Genomic DNA, 25487 nt, shown 5'->3' with positions numbered 1-25487 from the left:
AGCTCCGGTCCTGGCAACTGCGGAAACAGGTTCCTCGTTCCGTGTGATACTCTTCATTATAAACAGTGCTGGAAAGGGGTGCGGCTGGGCCTCTGGCAGTGGAATCCGGTGCAGGACACTGCCATGCAGCACAAAGTCGAAGAAAAGGGGGCTGCTGATCAGTGCTGTGATGGGATCCAGCTCCTTTCGGAAGCTGCACTTGCCTCGGGAGCCATGTGGTCAGCTGATGAAGTTGCTGAGTTGTGCTGTCTGCATTATAGGACCAGACTCCCTAAGCAGGGGAAGCCAGATCCAAGCAGGGAGTGGACTTCACTGGCAGCTGTTGTCAAGGTGGAGTCCACAACCCAAAGAGAAGTTCTTGCTAGTCCAGGGACTCCGCAGGGTAAGACAGCCGTGGGCACTGGGGCAGCTGGCGGCAAAGGGGAGAAGAGATGCCAGCCCTTGGTGCTTTTTTATTTAATACCTTTAAAAAAACCCAACCCCATTTGTGTCCCCACCCAAATGCTTTACTCTTTGCAAAAGCTTTTACCGCTTCTGCCTAGAAAGAGGTGGTTATGGTGAAGCACTGTTCTTCTCAGGCTGTATCTGAGATGAAAGAAATTTAGGAGGACCGGGATTACTAATGTAAACCCTTGCACAGGTGTGTTCAGCTGCTACTTGAAAGAGTGCTGGAAGGTCTCAGCTGGCTCTCCATTAACTGGCTGCCTTATGTTGTGTGTTGGTGATAGTTCCCCATTACCTTTTCCCTTGCTGGCATTTCCGTATTGCTTCATAAATTATATCCCATGCTTGCTTACAAGTTTGAGGAATCATCTGCCAGCGTTGCAGGGTCTAGCCAAGCATGTCAAGCATGCGTTGGTGCTGTTGCTATGGATCGCGGACCTTTTCTGGTACTGGTGAGATACTGTTTCCTTCCTGGAATGCGGTAGGCCTGCCTCACTGTATCTTACCTTTGACACAGTGTCCTGTGTGTTACCTCAATGACTTTATGAGAGCAATGCTTCTGGTCACAGCTTGTTCAAGTAATAATGTTTCCTTTTTCAGTTACAAAGGAAGTTGTTGCTATGGGAACAGGAACAAAATGTATTGGCCAAAACAAAATGAGAAAAACTGGTAAGTACGGTGTTAAGACCAGACTTCCTGTGCTACCTTCTTTCTTGCTGGTGTCATAGAATCGGCGCAAATCTCCAAGGCTCAGACTTGAAGGCAGAAGTGTCAGGCAGGTTTCACCTCATTAAGAAGAGAGGAGTTTAGGCAGTACAGAATGGCTGCCTTGGAGCTTTTTGTACTTGCTGCCTTAAAGGTGAATAAACTGTATATATGTGAAAATGCATAGTTCAGGCCCTTCATCTGCATGCCCAAAGACTTAATAACTAAAAGCAAACCAAAACACAAGCAAAATAATTGTGCTTCTGTTGCCTCTGATGATCTAGTTTTGTTGTGGCCTGATGTAAAAGAGCCACAGCTGAGTTAGAGAGGGATGTACAAACAGGCTGCTTCTCTTTACCGTGTGTTCTGCAGCTAACTAGTTTCAAGTATTTGTACAATAGTGTGTGTGACACAAACATGACTTCTCACGGCTACCATTTCTTACCATTTATTGTAGGATTTTGCTCTGCATGTCTGCTTCTTTACTCAGGATGTTTGTTCCCTCTCCTAGGAGAGGGCAGAAGCTATAGTAAATAAAGGAAAAGCGTTTGTAAATATGTGGGTACAGGCTTTCTACGTTTTTTAGGTAGATCTGCAGATCCTGTTCCTTTAGATACTGCAGTAAGCACATATTGGTGGAAGTTTGATGGTGAGATGTATAAATCTGGTAAATATCAGTGTTATTGACAAGAAAAGTAATTTATATTGTACATAGTGCAACAAGAGATTTCACCCAACAGCTTAACAAACACTTAAAATTTTCTGGATGCTATGCTTCATCTGAGGGTAAAAAGAGTTAGCATTAAGAACAAACACCATGAGGGTTTTGAAGGAAGCCAGTGTTTATTCAACTCAAAGGATTTCAGATGCCAGAAGAATTACAATTGGTATTCCAACAAGTCCCTGGTTTGCTGCAGAGTGAAGAGTTTTATCATAGAATCATAGAATAGTTAGAATTGGAAAGGACCTTAAGATCATCAAGTTCCAACCCTCTGCCATGGGCAGGGACACCTCACACTAAACCATGCCACCCAAGGCCTCATCCAACCTGGCTGTGAATGCTGCCAGGGATGGAGAATTCACAATCTCCCTGGGAAATTCATTCCAGTGCCTCACCACCCTAACAGGAAAGAATTTCCTCCTTAAATCCAATCTAAACTTCCCCTGTTTAAGTTTTAACCCCTTACCCCTTGTCCTATTACTACAGTCCCTCATGAAGAGTCCATCCCCAGCATCCCTATAGGCCCCCTTCAGATACTGGAAGGCTGCTATGAGGTCTCTATGCAGCCTTCTCTTCTCCAGCCTGAACAGCCCCAACTTTCTCAGCCTATCTTCATACAGGAGGTGCTCCAGTCCCTGATCATCCTCATGGACTCCTCTGGACTTGTTCCAGCAGTTCCATGTCCTTTTTATGCTGAGGACACCAGAACTGCACACAATACTCATTTATCCTTCATTTGAGTAGGCTGTTGACCTCCTTTTGTAGCTATACGAATTGTAAATAACTTGCAGTACCTAATACCAATGTTAAACCTTCAAATGCTAGCAAATCTGGAGAACTGACATCTGTCAAATCTTATTTGCTTTGTTGTCTCCTTTTTAGTAATGTTGCATAATGTTCTCATTTTGTTATTGCTTCAGGAGATATTCTGAATGACAGTCATGCTGAAATTGTGGCCAAGAGGAGCTTCCAGAGGTGAGGCATGAAGTTTACATGCTGTTACTCAATGCCTCTTGAGGTTGGTTGTTGTGATAATGTTTTGACCTATAACAAAATAGCCGTATTTTGCAGCCTTAGGGATAAGAGTGTAATGAAAGAGAATGGTATTACATCTGTGTAGGCAACACTTTTTTTCCCCTTTGCAACAAGTTTAGCCTAATTTTTATGCTTTTAGGTGGTGTGAAGGCCCTTTCACAGAAGCTTTTTTCTTTGTTCTTGTAGAGCCTCTGAACAAAGTAAGATCTAATTTCGTGTGATGTTAGTGCTGGTTTGATGAGTAGCTGTCAAGGGTAGCCTTTTTTCTCTTTCCTACATATCAGCCGTCTTGTTCACATTGGATAAGCTGGTTCAAGGAACCAAGACAGGAGAATAATAAAGCTACAGAACAGATACATGATTTGAAGAGACATTTAACTCCACTGAATCTGACCCTGTCAGGTTCCTGTTACTAAGGTTCCAATGATGTGTTTCTGTTTATGGATTATGTTGGATCCCATTTATCTTTAGAAGCAAAACTTCCTTGCTCCTCACAGACTTCATCTGCAAAGGACAGGCACTAGTCGGTGTCTCATGTTTGTTATTTTCCCACACATCAGAAATGAAGTAAATGTTTCATGAAAACTTTCTGCCTAACAGGTATCTTCTCCATCAGATGTGGCTGGCAGCTTCCCATCAGCAATGCAGTATCTTTATTCCGGGAACTGAAACTGGGAAATGGAAACTCAAACCAAATGTCATATTTGTTTTCTTCTCCAGTCACACCCCATGTGAGTATCCTGGAATGAACAATTTCATTGTGCCCACTTGTAGAATCTTTTCTGCCCCCTGCCTTTGGTCTCTTTGGTCTGGAGTGAGTGTGAGGCAGTAACTCATTAGTATGTGCCCTAAGTTGTACTTGACTGGTCCTTCACAGATACATTTGGCATTTTTTCTCAGTGGATGTGATTTGTGTAAATCTGGTACGTTGTTCGTTATATAGTGGAATGTTTCACTTTAGATGATAACAGCTATTATTCTATTTTCCAGAAACTAACATACTTGTCAGAGGTCATGTCATATCTCCTGATTGCTTTGCTTTAAATGTTGTCTCCTTGGATTCAAATTATAATGGTATCGTTGACAGTTATCACAGTTCCTTAAAAAAAGCCCAGCAAGCAAAGAAACCCCAAACCAGCAATCCATCAAACACAAAACCTCAGAAAAAAACACATAACAATCCAAAATAACCCCAACCACACTGTCATGGTTTAAGCCCAGCTGGTAACTCAGAACCATGCAGCTGCTTGCTCACTCCCCTGCTTCTTTCCTCCTGCTCCCCTCAGAAGGGATGGGGAGAAGAATGGAAAGCATGTAACTCCCATGGGTTGAGATAAGAACAGTTCAGTATCTAAGGTATAACACAAGCCACTGCTGCTACCGCCAGTAATAATAATGATAAGGGAAATAACAAGGAGAGAGAATATAAAAATAAAAAAGGAAGGGGAAAATACCGATAAACACAAGTGATGCACAAACAATTGCTCATCACCTGCCAACAGATACCTGAGCCGAGCAGTGATCTGGGCCTTCTGGGTAATTCCCCCCAGTTTTTGTACTGGGCATGATGTGCTGTGGTATGGGATACCCCTTTGGTTAGTTTGAGTCAGGTGTCCTGTCTCTGCTCCCTCCTGGCTTCCCATGTCCCTCCTCACTGGCAGAGCATGAGAGACTGAAAAGTTCTTGACTGTGGTAAGCACTGCTGAGCAACAATGAAAACACCTGTGTGTTATCAGCAATGTTCTCAGACTCAATCCCATACACAGCACTACACCAGATACTAAGGAGAAAAGTGACTTGTTAGAGCTGAACGCGTGACACACAGAAAACCCCAAACCACTAAAAAAAAGATAAAACCCAATCAAACCAAACAGAAAACCATCAAACTCAAGCAACAAATCACCAGAACAAAACAGGGGAAAAAAGCAACAAAAAAACCCCTAACAAACCAAAACCAAATTCCCACGAAACAACCAAAATTCCCGTCTACAGAACAGTCCCCTAACCCAAACTTATGGGATGGATGCAGCTTCTTGTTTTGTCTAGGAAAACACTTTTGTTAAAAAAAAACAAAACACAAACCCAGCATCACAAAGATGAGATCTATTAGCAAAATGTAGAAATGAGACTTCTTGGTCTATCATTTTAACAGAGGTCTCAATGTTATCACAATCCTACCAGTATATTCTTCAACTGCTAATCTGTTACTATAGTGAAGAGGTCACAGTGCTCTCAAAATACACCTCATTAGTACTTCACATAGTGAATTAGTTATTCACATAGTGAATTACTTTTTGTGATTTTGATGGCATTGCTGGAATATACTATGATGGTTTTCTTTAGTAATGCAATATCAGAATAGAATCCACATCTATCTTCAAATTTAATAGCAAGAATAATTTCCTGACTGTCTTTTTCCCACATACCTGTCAGGCCTGGTTTGCCTTGAACCGAGCTTCAGAATTCTGTTTTGATCTTGTTTTAATGATACAGATTAAAATTTACATCTTTATTTGATAGGTTATTATTTACTTACTCCTTTGAGAGTTGTGTTGGTTAATTAGATCACACTAGTTTTCCTCTGAGTCTGCAGCACTGCCTGTTGTCTGTCAGAGGCCAATGACACCTTTTGCTTTATGATTTTTATTTTAAATTTTGCTTTTTTTTTATTATTTCTTAGGTAGAATGCAGAACATGAAATTAAGCATAGGTTGGATAAAATTTCAATGAAGTCTGATTCTTCATTGTACATCAGTGTTGCTTGAAAAGTGTGTTCTCATAGTTAAATTTTTCCTGAGTGCAAATCTGTGAAAGCCAATAGCAGTCATCGTAGTACTGCTGTGATGTGTTCCAGTCACAAGAGATACAGTTTTAGCAAATTTTGATTTTATTTCTTCCGTTGCAGGTGGAGATGCTTCTATTATTCCAATGAGTGAACCAGCGAACCAGCTTTGTAAGCCAGCAACTGGAGCTGATGCTGTTGGACAGTTAGCAAAGTGTAGAAGTAACCATGGTCATTTGGGTCCAGAAGATAAAACAAAATCAGAGAAAATGACAAGTGATCATAAAATCAAGAGAATGAAAACTGACAACAATGGTTATTTTTCCGTAATCACTGAAGGCCTAGCTGTTCAGCAAGGATCTGTGGAACGAGGTGACAAAAATCCAGAGAGCTGTGAAGGTTCTGCAGAGAGGCAAAAAGCTAATAAGGAGACTACCTTAAGGAGACCAAAGGTAGCAGATGTTTATAGAACTGGAGCAAAATGCGTGCCTGGAGAGCTGAGTGATGCCCGAATACCTGGGCTAGGTTATCACTGTGTGGGCTTATTACGAGTGAAGCCAGGTCGTGGGGACAGAACATGCTCAATGTCCTGCAGTGATAAACTGGCTCGCTGGAATGTATTAGGGTGTCAAGGAGCTCTTCTGATGCATTTCCTGCAGTATCCATTGTATCTGTCAGCAATTATAGTGGGGAAGTGTCCATACAGCCAAGAAGTCATGAGGAGAGCAATTATTGAAAGGTAAGTGTTCTCCGGAAATCAGGTAGTGTGTATGGAGACAATGAGTTATGGAAGACAAGATATCACACAAATACCAGAACTTTGTTCCAGGGTAATGTGCAGAAAATGTCAATTTCTGCAAATTCACATTTTCAGAAAGTAGCCCTGTGGAGTATGGAGAAAAGGTGACTCCTGCTGGTGGATCAGACTTGAAGATTCACAAAAGAATTTCCATTAGATTCTGGATCCCCTTGGTTGTCCCATCACAAAGCGGTGAGAAGCTGTTACTCACCAAGTTTTTCTAAAAGATTTCCAACAGAAAAAGCAGCTGGAGGACGTGTAGTCAGTGTAGTGAAGTTGAACTTCTCAATTTATTCAGTTATCCATCTCCAGAGAGTCATTCCGAGTAGTAAGTTTCCTTTTACATAACTGTGTTGATGAGCAAAAGCAGCTTTTATATCTTGCAGCAGCATTCCTTATATTAAATTAAAAAGCTCCCAAATCCATCCATCATAAATGCAGTCTGAAATTACTCCAAGTAAATGCATAGGTAGACTTTTGCACTGTCTTTCTGATTGTCCTTACAGACCTTTATAAGAGCCTTAAATTCAGCTTTTGCTGATTTTAGATCCTGCTTTCAAACTAATTTTCTAGCAAGTAAAAGAGGCAGTATATTAAACTTACTTGGAAGGGAATTGTAGTAAAATCAGTTTACTTTTTGCTGTCTTTCTGAGCTTGGATCTGAACTTAAAATTTCCCAGGAGATTAATATTTGGGTTATTGCATTTTCATAGAAGTCCATCCCGTGTAAAATTTCAGAATTATATTGTCAGCCGTTCTCAGTAGAAGTTTTTGAAAGCTGCTGTTCTAAAGTTGTGACTGTTCCTTGTGTCTTCAGGTGAGCCGTGCATCCCTTGGAAACTGACTTTGGGACCTAGCACAGAAATTGCTGTGGTGTGGTGGAGTACATTTAGGTTTAGAAAGATGAGTCTGTTTGGCAACCAGATTGAAAAGTCATCATCTCATGTCAGCACTTGTTTCTGTTCATATTCGTAGAATCATAGAGTAGTTAGTGTTGGAAAGGACCTTAATGTCATCTAGTTCCACCCCCCCCAGGGACACCTTGCAATAAACCATACCACCCAAGGCTCTGTCCAACCTGGCCTTGAACACCGCCAGGGACGGAGCATTCACAACTTTCCTGGGCAACCCATTCCAGTGCCTCACCACCCTCACAGTAAAGAACTTCCTCCTTATATCCAATCTAAACTTCCCCTGTTTAAGTTTTAACTCCTTACCCCTTGTCCTATCACTACAGTCCCTAATGAAGAGTCCCTCACCAGCATCCCTGTAGGTCCTCTTCAGATACTGGAAGGCTGCTGTGAGGTCTCCACGCAGCCTTGGCTTCTCCAGCCTGAACAGCCCCAACTTTCTCAGCCGATCTTCATACAGGAGGTGCTCCAGCTCCCTGATCATCCTCGGGGCCTCCTCTGGACTTATTCCAACAGTTCCATGTCCTTTTTATGTTGAGGACACCAGAACTGCACACAATACTCCAGGTGAGGTGTCACGAGAACAGTAGAAGGGCAGGATCACCTCCTTTGACCTGCTGTCACACTCCTTTTGATGTAGCCCAGGATACGGTTGGCTTTCTGGGCTGCAAGTGCACACTGAAGCCGGCTCATGTTCATTTTCTCATCAACCAGCACCCCCAAGTCCTTCTCCACAGGGCTGCTCTGAATCTCTTCTCTGCCCACCCTGTCGCTGTGCCTGGGATTGCTCCAACCCAGGTGTAGGACCTTGCACTTGGCATGGTTAAACTTCATGAGGTTGGCATCAGCCCACCTCACAAGCAGTTCAGGGTCCCCCTTCATGGCATTCCTTCCCTCCAGTGTATCAACTGAACCACACAGCTTGGTGTCATCAGCAAACTTGCTTAAGGTGCTCTCAATCCCACTGTCCATGTCGCCAGTAAGGATATTGAACAAGATCAGTCCCAACACTGATCCCTGAGGGACACCACTCGTAACTGGTCTCCAGCCGGACACTGAGCCATTGACCACATCTCTTTGCGTGCAGCCATCCAGCCAGTTCTTTATCCACCGAGGATAGGTGGATAAGGTCCATCCTTCAAATTGATGTGTCTTCAATTTAGAGACAAAAATGTCTTGTGGGACAGTGTCAAATGCTTTGCACAAGTCCAGGTAGATTACGTCAACTGCTCTACCCCTGTCCATCAGTTCTGTAGCCCCATCAGAGAAGGCCACCAAATTGGTCAGGCAGGATTTCCCCTTAGTGAAGACATACTGGCGCTGTCACCAAGCACCTTGTTGTTTTTCGTGTGCCTTTGTGTGCCTTCCAGGAGAATCTGCTCCAAGATCTTGCCAGGCACAGAGGTGAGACTGACTGGTCTGTAGTTCACTGGTCATCTACTTTCTCCTTGAAAATGGGGGTTATATTTCCCTTTTTCCAGTCATCGGGAACTTCACCTGAGTGCCATGATTTTTGAAATATGATGGACAGTGTCTTAGCAACTTCATTCACCAGCTTCTTGAGCAAAACTTCATGCTTCTGGGACAGTTCACACTTCCATGCAAACTAGTATCAGTCCCTGGTCTGTCCCACCACTTCCATTCACACTGATTTGAATGCACAGTGCAAGCTCACCTTTTGTAGTTTTCATGCGTTCTGAGGGATGCACTTCAGAATTCTGCTGTGAGACTGGGCCTTCATCTTCTGTAATGGATGAGATTTGTGGCTTCTTAAGTCTGGCTTTGACATACTTGTTTCTCATCCTCCTGCTCTGCAATATAAAAAGAAGTTTAATTTTTGAACCTGACCCACCATTAGGAATGATTGAGATGGCCGAGAGAGGAGCCAATGAGGAGAGGTCCTCTGTTGGACTTCATATTCATTGACAATGAGGGGATCAGTGGGGATGTGAAAGGCAAAAGAGGCCCTGGTTGCAGTGACCATGAATAGGTGGAGTTCAGGACTCCAAGGGGAGGGAGGGAAGTAAAAAGCAGACTCACAACCATGGACTTCAGGAGAGCAGGCTGCTTCAAAGAGTCATGCGGGCTGGGTCACCTAGCATGTGACAGCTTGCACTGGTCAGCTGGGAAAACACTGAGTTGTCTTAGACTGGAAATGCCAAGCATAGGTGCATATCTGTGGTGGTAAAAATCTGTCTTCTTCTTTGAGCTGAACTACACCCTGTGTAGTTTTTCGTTATGTAGTGGAATGCTTCACTTTACTGTGAGCAGTATTCTGGTAACACAACTTGTCACCTCAGGGAAGTTTATGCAAGGTGAGGTGTGCTGCTGCTAAATGAAGAAACTCCTCTGCTGTGCGCTGGGCTTCTTGCTCCTCACAACTCTGAGTTGATGAAAGCTATTCCAGCAACAAAAGGATTGGAAGTGGGTACTTTTCCTGCTTAGGAGGCTGGTTCAGTGCAACAAAGGTATCTGCAAGTTTTAAAGGACATTAACTGGAACAGGGCAGAGTGAAGGGAAAGGATGGCAAGAAGGAAACCCAGGAGCTGAACCTCTCCCATTAAGAGCCAGTTCCTACACCACTTCCTCTGAAATGTTTGAGTTTATTTAATAACTCCTTTTTTCCATAGCCTTGCTTGCTTCTAGGATGGTTAGAAAAGAGGACATAGTATATTAATCGGGGAAACTCTATAGCTATCTCTGCATTGGACTTTACTGGGTAATGCTTTCCTCGCTCTGTAACACTTGATGTCTTTCCTAATAGAATCATAATCCCATTCAGTGTGTAGCAATAATTCAAGGTAACACAGGTAAGATTATGCATAGAACTGTAAATGTATCTTTTATCTTTTTAGTCTTTGATTATGAACTTCCAGGTTCATAAAACAGTTGTTAGTGTAATATAGTTTACTATGTAAACACTTTGATTATTGCAGTCTTTATCCTCCATATTTTACCTCCATTGATTAGGAGGGTTAACTAGCCCTTATATCTAGACTTTTTTAAAAATCAACTAGTTGCATTTTTTTAGTATGGACGAAGTCTTAACAAACTAGGCCACTTTGGTTTTTTAGTGAATACTTTTTTGAAGGGAAACATGCCCTCAATCCTCCTTGTCTTTCTTCCATAACTCATGCTAAATTCAGTTTCATATTTTAGATTATGGAGGGAAATTGCACAAAATCAGCTTGTTTGGGAAGAGCAGACTTAAAACCACTTGCATTTTTCTGTGCCTACTTTAGGTGTCAGCACATCTCGTGTTTACCAGCCGGTTTTGTCACCCACGAGGTTAAGCTGCTGCAATCAGATCTTCGGTTTGAGCACAGCCGTCAGGCAATTCAGGAAGCTCAGAGTAACAGCAAAACAAAACTTGTGCCTTGCGGTGCAGGTGAGTTCACCTGGGGTAGTTGCATAACTGTGTGCAGAAGTTCAAATAGAAGCCAGGTGGTTTTGCTGGTTTTCTAAAATGGAACATCATTCATTGCCAGTGCTAGAGGCAACATGTGACTTAGAGCAAGAAATTAATTTCAGGTCAGAACTTAATTGTTAATAATTAATAATACTCAGCTCAGCCTCTAGTTCTCTGTAGGTAGTTTTCAGACTGAATGAACACCTGGTTGATGCCATAAAGAATTTCTAAGCTAAACAAAGACAGGAAACAACCAGCTAAACTAGAAGTTCTGAGGTCAATAAAACCCCCCCAAAATATCAAAAGGCTGCTTGTTTCAGTTAGTTTTGCATTCTCCTTGGTAATGAACAGAAGACTTGCCATGCTGAGTTATGCTTGTAACTGCTGTGGAAATCTGTGAACGTAAAAAGAATACAGAGTAGTATAGTGTGAGGGTTTAATTGATAGAGGGTTTGGACATTGCATTTTTTTGTCATGGTGATGAACGAATATGCAAGTCACGCTGTGATTTAGCAGCATGGTGTCTTTTGGGAAAAAACTCAAGCACTGGAGCTGCCACCATGTGTGTATGGTTGCTAGTACTAGTTAAACAGTTTCTTTAAGCTTGGACATGCCTACCTTCTGCTGTTGTATACTTTTTTGGCTTAACTGGAACTGGAAGTTACTCTCTTACGATAGACCTGATGATAAAATAGACTGCAAACAAAAGGTTCCTGAATGGAATTCAGATTCATTAGATTGGATTTTTTGCAGGTGCCAGGAAGGAAAATATTTTGATTCTGTGAGATAGGAAACAAAATCCATCATTGAGAAATGGTGCCAGTTTACTTTGCAGAAAAGATCTGAAGCCAGCTGCTAAATCCCTGTGTATGACTTTCTTTCTGTACAGTTACTCATGTCAGTCTATTAAATAAAGATGAATGATTCTTTATCACACTTTTTTGCATGTATAAATTGTGCCATGTTAATTTTTTTTCTGAAGAGTTTAAAATCAGAATAAATTCAGGGATGTTACATTGAGCATTGAAATACGCATGATGGGAACATTGCAGCTGGTAGTCTAAAAAAAAAAAATGTGTTCTTAATATTTTGAAGTTTGTGCTATTAAAAAAAAGGATAGAAAACATTTTCATATTTAAATAGATTTTTATCTCTTTGTCATAGGATATCAGACTCTGACTAGGTGGTCTTAGATACTCCCCACATGTAAGGTGCAGTGTTCAATAACAATTTTTTGTATTTAATGTTGTTTGACATTACGCAGAATTTTAATTCAGCAGAGCGATACATCATTGTACCTAAATCACAGTGCAAGTACCATTTACACTTAGGAGAGCATGGTAATTGCAGCGTGCAGCTGAATCACGATACGAGTGCAATTAACATAATCAGCTGCCATAATGCGCTTTATAATGTGTAGGTTTTGAGCATCTTGAATGGCAAGATGGTATCATGAAGGAGAGAAACTGAAAATTGTCTTTAGAGTTGATGCATGTGCAGCTGTTTTGCCTGTTAGGAACACAGAAAAATGGGAGAACTTAGGGAACAAAAAATGTCTCCCCCCTTTTTTTCTCCCCTCAGGAGGGATGGGGAGGAGAACTGAAAGAATGTAATTCCCACGGGTTGAGATAAGAACAGTCCAGTAACTAAGGTATAACATAAACCACTGCTGCTACCACCAATAATATTAATCATAAGGGAAATAACAAAGGAAGAGAATACAGCCGCTTGCCACCCACCTACAGATACCCAGCCCAACCCAAGCAGTGATCTAGCCCTTCCATGTCACTGCCCCCATTTTATGTGCTGTGGTATGGAATACCCCTTTGGCTTGTTTGGGTCAGGTGTCCTGTTTCTGCTTCCTCCTGGCTTCCCCTCCTCCCTGACAGAGCATGAGACTCAGAAAGTCCTTGGTCAGAGTAAACATTACTGAGCAACACTAAAACCATCGGTGTTATCAGTGCTGTTCCCAGGCTGAAAGTAAAAAAATGCAGCACTGCACCAGCTACTAAGAAGGAGAAAAAATGACTGCTACTGCTGAACCCAGGACAACAGTAGAAGTTAAAAACTGTTTTCAAGATATAGTGGGACAGATGAGGTATACAGTTTTGTTTCGGTTAACATGCCACTGATGCTTTGGTCCTTATTTATGAATCTATGAGGCATGGTATGCAGAGTTTCAGCATTAAGAAGTTTACAGTCTTAAGATGGTAATATGGTAACCAGAATGGTAAAGAATAAGGTTGTTGGCACTTGCTATGTCTTTGAACAGATTATTTTTATTTGACTACTAGATAATAATATTTTTTAAGTACAGTAAGCACATATTTGATGTATGTCAGTTATCCAACTCAGAACTATTTGGAGTATACAATACATAATAAAATAATAGCACACAGTAAATAAGGAAGATGTAGACTGTCTGGTGCAAGTAGTCTGAATTATTTTGGGAATCAGCATGGTATGATGTGAACACATGGAATGAAAGGAACTGTTAAATTCTGCTTTTGTGATGCGAGCATATCCCTTGTTCATAATCCTTTCTTCTGCAGCTATCAGTTGGACTGCAGTCCCTGAGCAGCCTCTGGATGTCACCTCAGATGGCTTCCGTCAGGGAACAACAAAGAAGATGACTGGGAGCCATCAGAGCAGGTATGAGAATGTTGTGGTGTCTGAATGCAGAGATCTTTTTTGTTAGCACACACACACGTCTGTCAGCTCATGTGGTGCATGGCGTATTGTCAGAGTAGAGGAAATATAGGGAGTGAGGAAAAAGGGGAAAGGCAGAGAGCTGGGGAAAGGGAAGAGTCGCTGTATAAGGGAAAGAAGGGGAGTTGGAATGGCAAAAGTTGATGAGGGTTAACAAGTTTATCCTATTTCTTTGTTTTCACTGTTGATTAAAACTAGCATTGTAGATAATGGTGGTGGTGGATTACGATAAATTTTTATGAAAATATAGATTATCATTGAAATTAGAAGAATTTTTGCTTTGTATCTCTTGAGCTGGTGACTGTGAAGGAAATGTGTATTCTGCAGGTCCTTCTTCTAGATTTCTTTTTCTGTAAGAGTCAGGCTAGCTGACCTATATGTATAATTGTTAAAACTGTTGTTTTGTAATGTGGCTTTCTGCTTTAAAGTTTTAAAATGCTACGAAATACCTGTAGCGTCTTCCTAACACAAAACATGTCACCTTCCAATAGTCTTTTTGACACTGTGCTCTCTAAGAAACATCATAATCCATGTTTAAAGAAACGTTTACACATTTTTCTTGTGGTTGAGAGGAATTACTTGTAAACATCTGCAGACAAATCTCTCCATCTCTCTACACCTTTCTTGGTTTAGGTGAGGTGACTAAAATTATCATCGGTCTGTGGAAGTTCAACGGTCATGTTTTGGTTATTGGCTGCTTATACTACGGTTTATCAATGGTCATGGTGTTCTTTTTCTCCTGGGCTTTCTGAGAGAAATATGATAATCCTGACAGTAGTGAATAAGTAGGTCTTGGACAATTCTAGTGGATAATTCATTCACGTGCCTGAGAGTTGCATGTTTTGAGCTTCTAATTCACTGAAGTTTATCCTGGTATGTCCTAGTATTTCCAGTTTTCCCTGAAAGAAGAGGACTAGTAACTTTGTGGTCTGTGATCTGTGACATTGGTTTGTGGGGTATTGTTAGCACAAGTGACCTGGGTGACTTAGTGTGTCTTTTGAGACAGGCTTTATGTGCACAGTGGAATATTAGTTTTCATTAGGTGGTATGTGTGAAAGATCAGGCAAACCAAACAACTTCTTCTTCTCAGTAGGATTAAATTTGTTACGTAGCATTTGTGGATCCTCAACTCTCAAACTCTAGAGCTATCTGCTAGGTGCCATTGTGCTGTAGGAATAGTTATTGTTGAGAGCTCCTCCTCTCTTTTACATGTGCCCAAAATTTACTAAAACATTCAGAAATTATTAGAGAGGGCCTACAAGACTGTGTGACTTCAAAGGCCTTATTTCCTTAGGAAATCAGGATTAAAAACGATGTCTGTCAAGGAATACGTAAACTGTTCACACTTGTGTGATAAATCGTCGTGAAAGGAACTTCTATCATGAAAATAAGGAATATATATCCCTATTGGCAGTGTGTGTTTAATAATAAACAGGACTTTATTTCCCTCAAGGAATCTCATGGTGATTCATGGGGGGGGTGTTGTTTAGAGTTTCCCCCCTTAGTATGCTAGATAACACTAAATATCAAGGAAGGTAAAGCTGACTGACTAAAAGGAATTTGTAGGTAGATGTCTTGTATGTGCTTTTGTTAATACTTACTTAACTAAACACCAGAAACTACAATATGAACCACTGACAGATTAACATGAAGATGAAATTTTAGAACATCTTTGCATGCCAATTTGGGGGTTCTTAAAGAACATACTACCAAAGTATAAAGCTTTTTTTTTTACTGGTGGGTTTTTTCAGTGTTTCTGGAGAATCAGTTTGCACTTGCTGGAAAACTCAGTCATTGTAAAGACAAGTGTATAAAGAGAATTGGCTTAAATAGAGAAAACAGCTGGGGCTCTCAAAAATGAACCATGCTTTATAAACAGCTCTTCTAGTTGCTTTCTCTTTGGGGAAAGTGAGGGGCTTAAAGCTGACTGAGATGCATATGGTATCTTCAAACTTTGACTCACTTTATTTTTTGATGAGCCTTTTAATGTTTAACTGCTTTGCAGCTGCTGCTGTGTGTGTCCTTGTCACTATTGTGAGAAGGACAGCATTGTTCCAACTATTCCTGCCGATTCTTTTATTTGTTCTGAATAAGTCTGCCAGTTTGAACAAGCCTTTCAAGTCCTCCTGTGCTTGTTTGATCAGTTCTGGGACTAGTCCTTCTGGCTCAACGTTGCTGTAGTTGTGAGCTGATGACGGTGCACTCTCACACAGATAACAATGTGTGGATATAAAAATGTTCACTGCAAACTGATAAGAGTGCTGGCTGGCACCATGGTGGCAACAGAGCTCTTTGTCAATAGAACATTTAAAACAAAGTAAAAAGGCAGGTGGGCTGCTTGGATGGGGTAGGAAAACTTAAATTGTTGAAAACTTTCTACATTCTTTGAGAAGTGAAAATGTTTTTCATCAAAAACTTTCAGCTGGGACGTAATACTGTGAGCTGTAAGAGGAAGTACATTTCTAAATCCTTTTTCCATCAGAATTCCTGATTTATTTTTTTTTTTCCATCAGATCCAAGATCTGTAAAGTGGAACTCTTCCATACATTCCAAAAGCTGGTGATGAGTATTCCACATGAGGATCTGCCAGACACTCTCCGGTAAAGACATTTTTGTTAGATTTAGAAAAGTGATTTCAAACTTAATGAAACTCAATAATTATGTGATAATACCAGAATCTGCTCATGAATATCACTTTTGATAAGTTCATTGTTAAAAATTGGTCTTTGAAAATTATGGCATGTACTTGATGGGTTAGGAAGACTTTGTGGTCTTTTTAATCACCTCTGTGGAGAAATGGCTATCATATCTCATGTGTTAATGACAGATAGAAGAAATTGCAAGTGGATTGTTTGGAGTTAAGGTAAAAAAATTGGGGCAGCTGATCTATTCTGAAGGCTTACTTCTTTTGAGAAGGATAAACTCTGTTCCTGATCAGTGGGGCATTGCACTATGTCTGGTGTCTAGCTGATGGACACCTCTGTAAGCCTCTTCAACTTGCTGTCTTTGCAGAAAACTCTATATTTTGTTTTTTTGTTTCTGAGTCAAAGTGGTTTTGTCTGAAACAGGGTTTGAGGAAAAAAAAAGTTTGCTGTTTTGTTTTGGGCTTTTTTTGGGGGGGATTTGAAAACTGTAGGCTAAAATCTTTTTTCATCCAAGTGTACGATGGATTGAGAGCTAGTAAGGTGAGAAGTTGTAGGGCTCTTTCTACATGCATGTATTATGAAGATTTTCTGGAAAGACAGAAAGTTGACTGAGGAAGCTACACTTGGAGGTTTCTTTTACATTATTAGAAACAAGTTTGATTTATCAGACTGGAGTTTCTTGTGATAGTCACCTGGTCTGGCATTGCATTATGTGCATTACATATCCGGTGGTATTCCAGCCAGAGCAGCTATCATGGAGTAGGGCTTAGTTTTACATATACAAAAATCTTAACTCTCACTTTGGCTTATAGATTTGGAGAGATGTAGAAGGTTCCAAATCCATTGCCTTGAAAGGGTTAGTTTATTTAAGAGTTATTTCCAGGTATGATTTCACCAGGGATGTGATTATGCCAGCTGTTAAGCTAATTTAACTGCTGGTAGCTGCTGAGGGTGATGGTCCCACAGCAGTCTCTGCTGCTGAAGGCTGTAGATTCTTGTTTTCTCCCTTGTATCAGCTGCACTTCTCCAGTCTCAGGGTGAGCTAGTTCAAACAATTTCCTTGTCTTCTACATTTCCTATTGGACTGATGAGCTGAATTGGCTCATGTAAGGCTAAAACACTTAATAAATCCTTTGCAAAGGAAGTAAGAGGTATGTGCAGCTGGAAGAAATGGAGATGGGGTGTTTCTGCCTTTCCTGGTGCCAACATATTAGATGAGGTGAACCTAAAATAAGTGTGCCCTGGATTTTTATTATTAGATCTTGCATGCCATTGAGTTTCTTGCAGTTACCTTTTGTGTCTGTAGAGGTCTCATAACTATTTTAAAGTTCTGATGTCAACATGAGCTGCGCCACTGCTGAAACACTTTCAACTGATTCTATAAATAGAATACACTCTTCTTCAGTTTTAAATATAAAATCGTTAACCTCTTTTGAGTGGGAGTTTTTATCACTTGTTCAGCCATCATAACATCCCCTGAGTAGAGTGTGAGCAGAGTGTGAGCTGTGCCTTGTTGGGTAGGTGACTCATTGGTGAGGATCATGTGCTGCTTACATAAAGTCAGTTCCCCTCAGGGCTTTTCTAGACTCCAGTGGCTTTGTAATTTCCTTTGACTTTTTTGTCCTTTACCATTTTTCTGCTTGGGTTTCTTCTAACAAAGTCCATCTGATGTGCAGATGTGGCTGCATAAACTCAATTTATACAGTAGAGGTGCTAGATCACCAGTCAGCTTGTCCAGTTGCTTTCCTGTTGGAAATCTTTTTTTTTTTCCTACTCTTCACTTAGAAAGCAAAATTAAAAAAAATAAAAAAAAAGATGTTTGTATTGCTGTTTCCTCCTTCTTCTCCTTCCTTTTTTGCAAAATATTCTGATGTGTTTTCTTCCTTTTTCTTCCTTTCCTCCTTGTAGTTTGAATTTGAGTGGACCTCAGATAAAAAATCCCACACTCTCAAGTTGTTTCCTCTAAACTCCTGTGTATTTAAGTTATCCAGCTCCATATCTTCTTCTCATTCAAATGCGTCTTATCTCCTCCCACAGATGTTTGGCTCTGGTGCTATGCTATCACCTAGTTTCTTTTTTCCACATTGCCCTTAAATTCCTGCTTTGCTTCTTCTAGTCCACTTTTTGATCTCTTGCCACCCATCCTTTCTGCTCTATCAAGGGAATCTCATTGTGTTGTCTTTTGAAATTTGCTGAAGTTTGTCTTGGTACATTCAGACACAAACCATTCTTTACTTTACACTTCCTTCATTTAAGGTTGTCCACTGTCAGACCTAGGATACTGGGGCAGTTAAAGCTTTACATGGAACTAGTATACTGCTTCTGATGCTCTTGTTTTCTTCTTTATGGCGTCTAAAGCTGCTTCTCTGGCTTCTTGTGCCTTCCCTTCTCTTTTATTCTTCACTTCTCTCCAGGAGATTGATGTGGGCACTGTTAACATTCGAAAAGGGAGAAGGCCTACTGGGGCAGAGCTTTGCTGGCTCTCCAAGGTGCTAAACATTGCACTGAGCAGTTGTTTTTGTCAGGATTTAGTTTATTTGCTTTCAACTGAGACAGTGAAGGAGGTTGCGTTTAGCTGGCATTAGCTGCTTCACGAAGAACCAGATAGTGCTGTGTTGTGCTGTTACACTTTCTTCCTTTCTGATAATTTCTATGACCTCTGCCTTCTGAACCTTATATGTTCATTCATGTCTCTAGCTAGACTATCTAAACTTGGTTTTTTATAAACTCCACTTGCCATACTCCATGCTCTTCTGTTGTCTCCCTCTCACATGTTGTTTCATGTTAATGTTTTGAAATTACTGGTAGATAAATCCGTCATTCCTCACCATGTTTTTCATGCTCACTGTCAAAGGTGACATGTCGTGTGGCAGTGTTGTGCCATTGCTAATCTTAATTGTTATGTAGAAACCTCTGCAATATTATTGTTATTTGCAGACATCTTAGTGGTTATATGGCAAAGGAGCTTTTCTGCATTTTTGGTTGTTTTCCCTGCTGGTAGAAAAATGCTTTGTGCATCACCTGAGGAAGTGAAAGACTTCTTTTGCCACACAGTGGTATCCACCATACAGAGTCATCAGGCCTTTCAGCTTGTGCAAGGTGTGGCTGGCTCTGCAGCCCTTTGTCTGAATGTAAGGGAGGCTTTGTAACATAAACCTGCCCCAAGTTTCTTGTTGGGCTTATTACATGGATCACTGATTCTCTTTTCTCTTAAATTGTAGCCAGGAGTCCTCACGATTAGGACTGTGCTTTATTCTTCGTTCCCATTCTGCCTGCAGTAGGAGCAATTCCAGTTTCAGTAACACCTGATTGGAGGGTGTGGGCTGTTGTACAGAGCAGTGCAAGGACTTTCAGATGGCTTTAAGATATATTATAGAACCTTTGTTTGAGGTTCATGTTTAAGGTCTTTTTGCCAGTGTTTATTTGTGAAAAACAAAAGGATGTCACTATTTCCCAATGGAATGAGGGAGGATGATGGTAAGGAAGTGTCAGCCTAATGAAAGTAACTGCTATTGGAGAGGTGCAGTTTCAGTGTTACTGATGTTCTCCAATTAAAACCAAACCAGAACAACCACCATATCTGGCAAGAATTCTGTTGCAATTTTCTAGTACCTTTTCCATTTTCTTTTTAAAATTGGTACATGAAACAGTTTTGGTGGTGGTCCCACCACTGCATGGAGGCCTGTGGAGCAGCTAAGTCCTCTACACTTTCTATACTGCACATCACAGATGCTTGTTTAGGTCTTTGCCAGATTGAAGAGTCTTTTAGTACGCAGTATATTCTGCCCCATAAAGATTCTTCATAATGATCTCAAGACTTGGTCTTTATTTTTTTAATTACTCTGTTGAGCTTCTACATCTTTCTCTATGGGATTCATTTTTTCCACATCACAGATGACACTGGAAAAAGCCACAAAGTTATTTTTCCTATTTTTGAATAATACATTAAAAATCTGGTCTCCCAAGCTTAGGCACAGCAATACAGTGACAGTCTTCCAGATACTGCAGAACCTTATGTTACTGTTAGAGCTGCTTGTATTTGAGCAGACCCCACTCACAGAAAAAGTCAATGAGCTAACTCAGCATCTTGCCTGCAGTGACTGCATTCTGTCTGTAGCTCTGAAGAAGACAGTAACAAAATCAGGCCCTATATGTTTTCCTGACCCCTCTCATTATGGATTCACATCAGATTTTTACATACTGGAGCTCTGTGAACTTTTGCCCTCTTAGATGCGATTCATTGATTTTTGCACAAAAGTAATGTTCTGTTTGATGCCTTGTGCTTACATCAACATTTTTCATGTGCAGAGTCACTGGAATCTCAAAAGTATATTTTAGTTCAATGTATACGTTTGAATATGTGGTTAAAGAGGTAGAGTCTGTTGCTGAGAAGGAAGCACTGCAGAGTGCATTGCTTTTCTTTGCAGATTGCCTTGCTGGTGAGCCCATTTTTGCTCAGCTTTCCAAGTAGCTGAGCACATGAATGTTTTCAAGCAGCAATGGTGATTTGTATAAGACTTTTCCAAAAGTACATTACCTTTCAGAATGGAACCTGTGGATCACAACTCATGTCTGTGGCACACAACCATCAAAATCACTGTCTCTCTCTTACATAGTAGTGTAGGGGCAAGATTAGAACAGTAAAGAGAAACATAAAAGGAATGTAATCAGGCAGATCTGGGTAAGCAGTAGATCGTACATTTGTACTGCACTTTGCCTGGGGCAGCAAACTAGCACTTCTGCCAAAAAAATGTCACAGGTTCTTTATTACTAATGCTCAGACCCTCAATGGCCCAACCACAGCTGAGATACAAATCATGTGAGTGATTTAGGCAGATGTAAAGTGCCTTGAATTAAAAAGCATTTTTTCCATCTATAGATTGAAAATTTCTTAGAAACTTAATGGAGAATTTGAGCATGAATTTAATAAATCTGTTTGATTTTGGCAGCTCTTTGAGGAAGCTGTTTAAAATGCAGCTTTTTCTTGCATCCACTGTTAAATTCTGTAGTGATGTTGTCTGCTTGGAGAATGAGAGCCCAAGAGGCTGCACTCACATGTCCTCTTGTAACTACTACTACAGTGGGGTGAAAATACTGAGCTGCTGCTTGCTGTCTATCCTGCTCTTGTGCCATGTTTTCCTCTACTGTCTTCTGTAACAGTTTCCAAGCAAAGGTCTATTGGAATGATCTAGGTTAGAAGAATCTCTCTCATTTCTCATAGGCTGACGATGTTGGGGCTGTTCAGCCTGGAGAAGGCTGCATGGAGACCTCATAGCAGCCTTCCAGTATCTGAAGGGGGCTATAGGGATGCTGGTGAGGGACTCATTAGGGACTGTAGTGATAGGACAAGCGGTAATGGGTTAAAACTTAAACAGGGGAAGTTTAGATTGGATATAAGGAGGAAGTTCTTTATTGTGAGGGTGGTGAGGCACTGGAATAGGCTGCCCAGGGAGGTTGTAAATGCTCCATCCCTGGCAGTGTTCAAGGCCAGGTTGGATGAGGGCTTGGATAGCATGGTTTAGTGTGAGGTGTCCCTGCCCATGGCAGGGGGGTTGGAACTTGATGATCTTAAGGTCTTTTCCAACCCGAACTATTCTATGATTCTATGTATTTTAATTAAATTGTATCACACTGCTGGATATGAGTTGAAGAGCCACTGATCTGTCAGCAGATTCAGGAAAACCAGCAACATTTAACAAGGATGAAATGAACAGCTAGGCATTGGAGTATTTCTCTTGGCTTAGTGGCAGGTGGAATATCTCTCTGTCTGGATCTGTACATATATGCATCCACAGCAAATGCAAAAAAACCAGCTGTTTCACCTTTAAGAAGATGGAGCATGTCAAAAGATCTGTGTTGTAGAACTCTTTTTTGATCTTTGACCGTCTTAAATGTGACCTCATAAGTACAAGTAGCTGTGTTTTAAAGATATAAGCAGCATCTAATATTAGGTATTCTGTGATAAAGAATATAAGTCATTAGATGATTTTTATAGAAGAAGGGCAGGGTCAAGATATTAAACAAATACGTCAGGCATTCTTGAAGTGCAAGAAGCATGGTAGCATGAAAGAGTTTCTTCTGAAAGAAAGATTTGGTCATTATCTGTGAGTGTAAGCATACAAGCATGCATACTGCTCCCCATAGTGTGGTTTTGAGGTGGAGCAGAAGGTGCAGGTGGTTTGTACCATGTCTGAGGTACACATTGGGAGTACCTGGGAGAGGAGCAACTTGCCTATGCTAAGGATTTGGAGGTGGTTGTGGTGAATTGACCTTGGCTTTTCTTGGAACTGTGTTGTTCTGCTGAGGTTGTAGGGAGTAGGTGCTGCATGCAGAAGGGGAGCAGAGCATCAAAACTGCTGATTCTCTTTTGCTTTAGAGAGAAGATGAAAATATGTTTTCTCCTTTGTCTCACTCTTCTCCATTATTTTGTGTTAGAAAAGCTATCCTCTTTGCCCTTGTCACCTTTCCTTCCAGCCAATAATCATGTCTGCTCTTCAAAACAGAACAAGGCTACTTGTTCTGCACCTATCTCTAGCCACCTTTTCAGCTTTGCTATGACATTTCTTTGTTGTCATGGAAGTTTTCTGTAACCTATGGTCACACAAACAATGACACTTCTGTTGCTGGAGAGTGTGTGAAGCATGGAGAGGAAATGATTTGCTTCCTTTTGTAAGACTGCTCACAGTGTCTAGATAGACACACTAGCTTCAGGGTCTGGCCTCTCCAGATCTTGTCTAGAAGCACAAGAGGATTTCACATAGTAGCATGAAAGAGCTCAAATGGCATCATCATGTGTTTGGGTGTTTTGGTTTTGTATTCTTTTTTATTTTTTTGTAGCATTACGTTCAATAGGATAATAGAAATGTTTTCTGTGTTGTGTATTTCCTGTCAGGATGAAGACTCTAGAAACCTACTGGGACTACAAGGAAGCTGCAGTAAATTATCAAGAAGCCTGGAAAGTGCTGCGTAGCCAAGCCCTAATGGGTTGGGTCAAGAATACCAAGGAATACCTGCAATTCACATGAGAATACATGCGGCTGTGTAAATCCAGCAATGAGCTCTGGTGCACAGATACTGCTGCAGTTCAAGGACTAGGAAAAGATATCCTCTAGTTTGTCCCTGCCCATGGCAGAGGGGTTGGAACTAGATGATCTTAAGGAGACAGTGAAAAGAAAGCCATTTAGAGAAGTCTTTATTTTGGTTGAGTTGAAGCCCCTTTTTATTGAAATATAGAAAAGAATCATTGTAGACTTGAAGTTCTGAGCTGCATGAAACAATTATGCCTCAAAAGAAAGGAAGAAGTGACGTGGTATCCCCTGTTACCTGAGGATATGATCTATCAACCATAGTCCATTGCAGTGGAAGTAATGTCAGCTGAAACTAAATCAGGGCTATGGCCATCACTTGTAAATTTTACTGCTGCTTCCCCCCCCCCCCCCATAATGTTATGGTTGGTTTTGTGTTGCTGGGACAATCCTGATGTGTAGTAAGTAATGTTTTTATAACTTTTGGCTCTCCTTGTCTGGCTCCTGGAAGAATTTTCCACATCCCCCATCCCCATTGCTTCTATCTGGGAAAGGGGTTGTGTTAAACGGTCTTTTTTTCTGGAATTCCTTCTTGTAAGCCTCTAGTTGCTAAATATAGCCAAAGCAGAAGTAAAAAAGTGCTGGGGAGAAGCAGTGTCAAATAATACCACTTGTGATCTATCTCATGTGTCTGTTTTAACTTCAGGAATTCCAGATACCTGTTCAACTGCTTTGCTTCTGTGGGCAGGAAAGAAACCTCCTGGTTCAAACCTGTCAGTCCTGTGTAATTCCTGGCAAACATTTACCTACTTTGCAGTGTTTCAAGCACTGTCCAACCCCTGTCTCCTCGTGATACGTGGTTAATTAAAAGCAGGGATGCCTTAACCATTTATGTCACTGTTTCCTGGCAACTGTTCATTAATTGCCTGGGCAGAAGTGGAGATGCTCTGAGGGAGACTGAAGTGGTCTCTGACAGTCTTTGACTTTATGCTTTATTACCAAGTAATGTCTACATGGCAGTCAGTAAACACTGGGGGCTGTGGGAGGCAGCAGGTAATTTTCCATAAGCTTTTTGTCCCAGTTATTGCATTCTCTGAGCAACTTCAGGACTATGTAACTGCTACTGAGCACGCTCCCTTCTGCTGTAAACTGTACTTCATAAAACATTTGCACAAGGCAATGGCAGGATGAAAGAAGTGGATAATTCAGAACCTAAGAATTTTTTAGTTACTTGAGTTTTCTGGGTTTTTGGTATCTTACTATAGTTTTGGATTTGAAAAATGGCCGCAGCAGTTCTCCAAACCACCTGTACAGTCAAGCTGCTGAGCTGCATATGGGACTGTTCAGTACATATTGCATTACAGTCTGAGAACTGATTACAGTAAATCCTTTTACTTCACACTTGGGTTGACTTGTCAAATAAGAATAGTGCTCTTGTCGAAGAACTAACAAAACCCGAATGCTGTGTGTATGAGCCTGTCCTCTCAAATCCAGTAGAAAGACCAGTTGTATCGGTGAAGGGGGGAGTCATTGCATGTGTCTTTAGAGGACAGGGGATTATGGAGAATGGTAACTGGCATTAGTCACCAGGGGATGAAAAATGGCCAGATGCTATCACAGATTTGCTACATGTTGAACTGCATTGCAGGGGCAGAGTCCTATAGTGTACCCAAAGAGATAACCAGGACGTTTCCAGACTCCTGAAATTTACCTTTGTCCTTCCCTGAAATCTTGCAGAAACTGTAACTTACCGTACCTAGTTTCCCTTTGTTAATCAAGAAGGTCTGTAGGGAACCTGCTGACCAGACTGGAATGTTCCCATTTCCCATCCAGCTGCAATATTAAAATGGGTTACATAAGGCTAGTTCTGTCTTGGCATCCAGCTAGTTTTCAGATGAGCGGTTACATGATGTAAATGCTTTTAACTCTTTCATAACATTCAAGCCTGGCTGTTGGGAGAGGTTGTTCCTGGATTTTCCTGTGTGTTTGTAAAATACTTGTGACCTGTCGACTGCTGCTTTCCACTAGTTGTCAGGTTTAAAAGTAGTTTTATAGGTGCTGAACAGTAATACTAACCTCACTTCTGGATTTACTTGAGGACATATTTTAGTCTAGAGTGAGTCAATGAATATGCAGAGAAAGGAGCTAAAACAAAGCAGCATTTAAGGATGGGGGGCTGAGCATGCATAGGGAGAACATTAAAATGGAGAGGCCCTGTCACAGAGGAGCACAGCTTTGGGGGGTAGGTGTAAGTAGAGGAAACCAAGTGCCCACAGTTGATGATTACTGAGGACAACCAAAC

General features: G+C 41.1%; 1 protein-coding gene across 6 annotated transcripts; it reads left to right on the top strand.

Annotated features, from left to right (window-relative positions):
* The first annotated feature begins 129 nt into the window (after positions 1 to 129).
* On the top strand, positions 130 to 23194 carry ADAT1 (adenosine deaminase tRNA specific 1). Of its 6 annotated transcripts, none has more exons than XR_009727186.1 (9): positions 130 to 382; positions 1045 to 1113; positions 2791 to 2845; positions 3506 to 3636; positions 5811 to 6426; positions 10640 to 10785; positions 11560 to 11703; positions 13359 to 13458; positions 16029 to 16063. XR_009727186.1 is itself a non-coding variant. In XM_061365006.1 (9 exons), exons 1-9 carry the CDS (start codon positions 214 to 216, stop codon positions 23183 to 23185), a joined length of 1506 nt encoding a protein of 501 aa, XP_061220990.1. In that variant the 5' UTR covers positions 132 to 213; the 3' UTR covers positions 23186 to 23194. The 6 variants fall into 6 exon arrangements, 5 of the variants coding, with proteins under 5 accessions (XP_061220991.1, XP_061220990.1, XP_061220993.1 ...); XM_061365006.1 differs by lacking the exon at positions 11560 to 11703 and adding an exon at positions 23053 to 23194 and having other exon boundaries at positions 132 to 382; positions 16029 to 16115; XM_061365009.1 differs by lacking the exons at positions 130 to 382; positions 11560 to 11703 and adding exons at positions 486 to 640; positions 23053 to 23194 and having other exon boundaries at positions 16029 to 16115.
* Positions 23195 to 25487: the final 2293 nt, after the last annotated feature.

This window comes from Neopsephotus bourkii, unplaced genomic scaffold (genome assembly GCF_033783945.1).
Source record: "Neopsephotus bourkii isolate Nb327-2 ecotype Australia unplaced genomic scaffold, CSIRO-AGI_Nbou_v1 NB_1266, whole genome shotgun sequence".
In the NCBI taxonomy this organism is placed as follows: Eukaryota; Metazoa; Chordata; class Aves; order Psittaciformes; family Psittacidae; genus Neopsephotus; species Neopsephotus bourkii.
The sequence above is the reverse complement of the archived record's forward strand: the minus strand, read 5'-3'. Positions and strand labels throughout refer to the sequence as shown.

Coding starts and splice junctions, on each gene's coding strand:
- ADAT1 (XM_061365006.1), top strand. CDS start 214: ATGTGGTCAGCTGATGAAGTTGCTGAGTTGTGCTGTCTGCATTATAGG. Junction 2,846..3,505: donor GCCAAGAGGAGCTTCCAGAG/GTGAGGCATGAA, acceptor TCTGCCTAACAG/GTATCTTCTCCATCAGATGT. Junction 6,427..10,639: donor AGGAGAGCAATTATTGAAAG/GTAAGTGTTCTC, acceptor TGCCTACTTTAG/GTGTCAGCACATCTCGTGTT.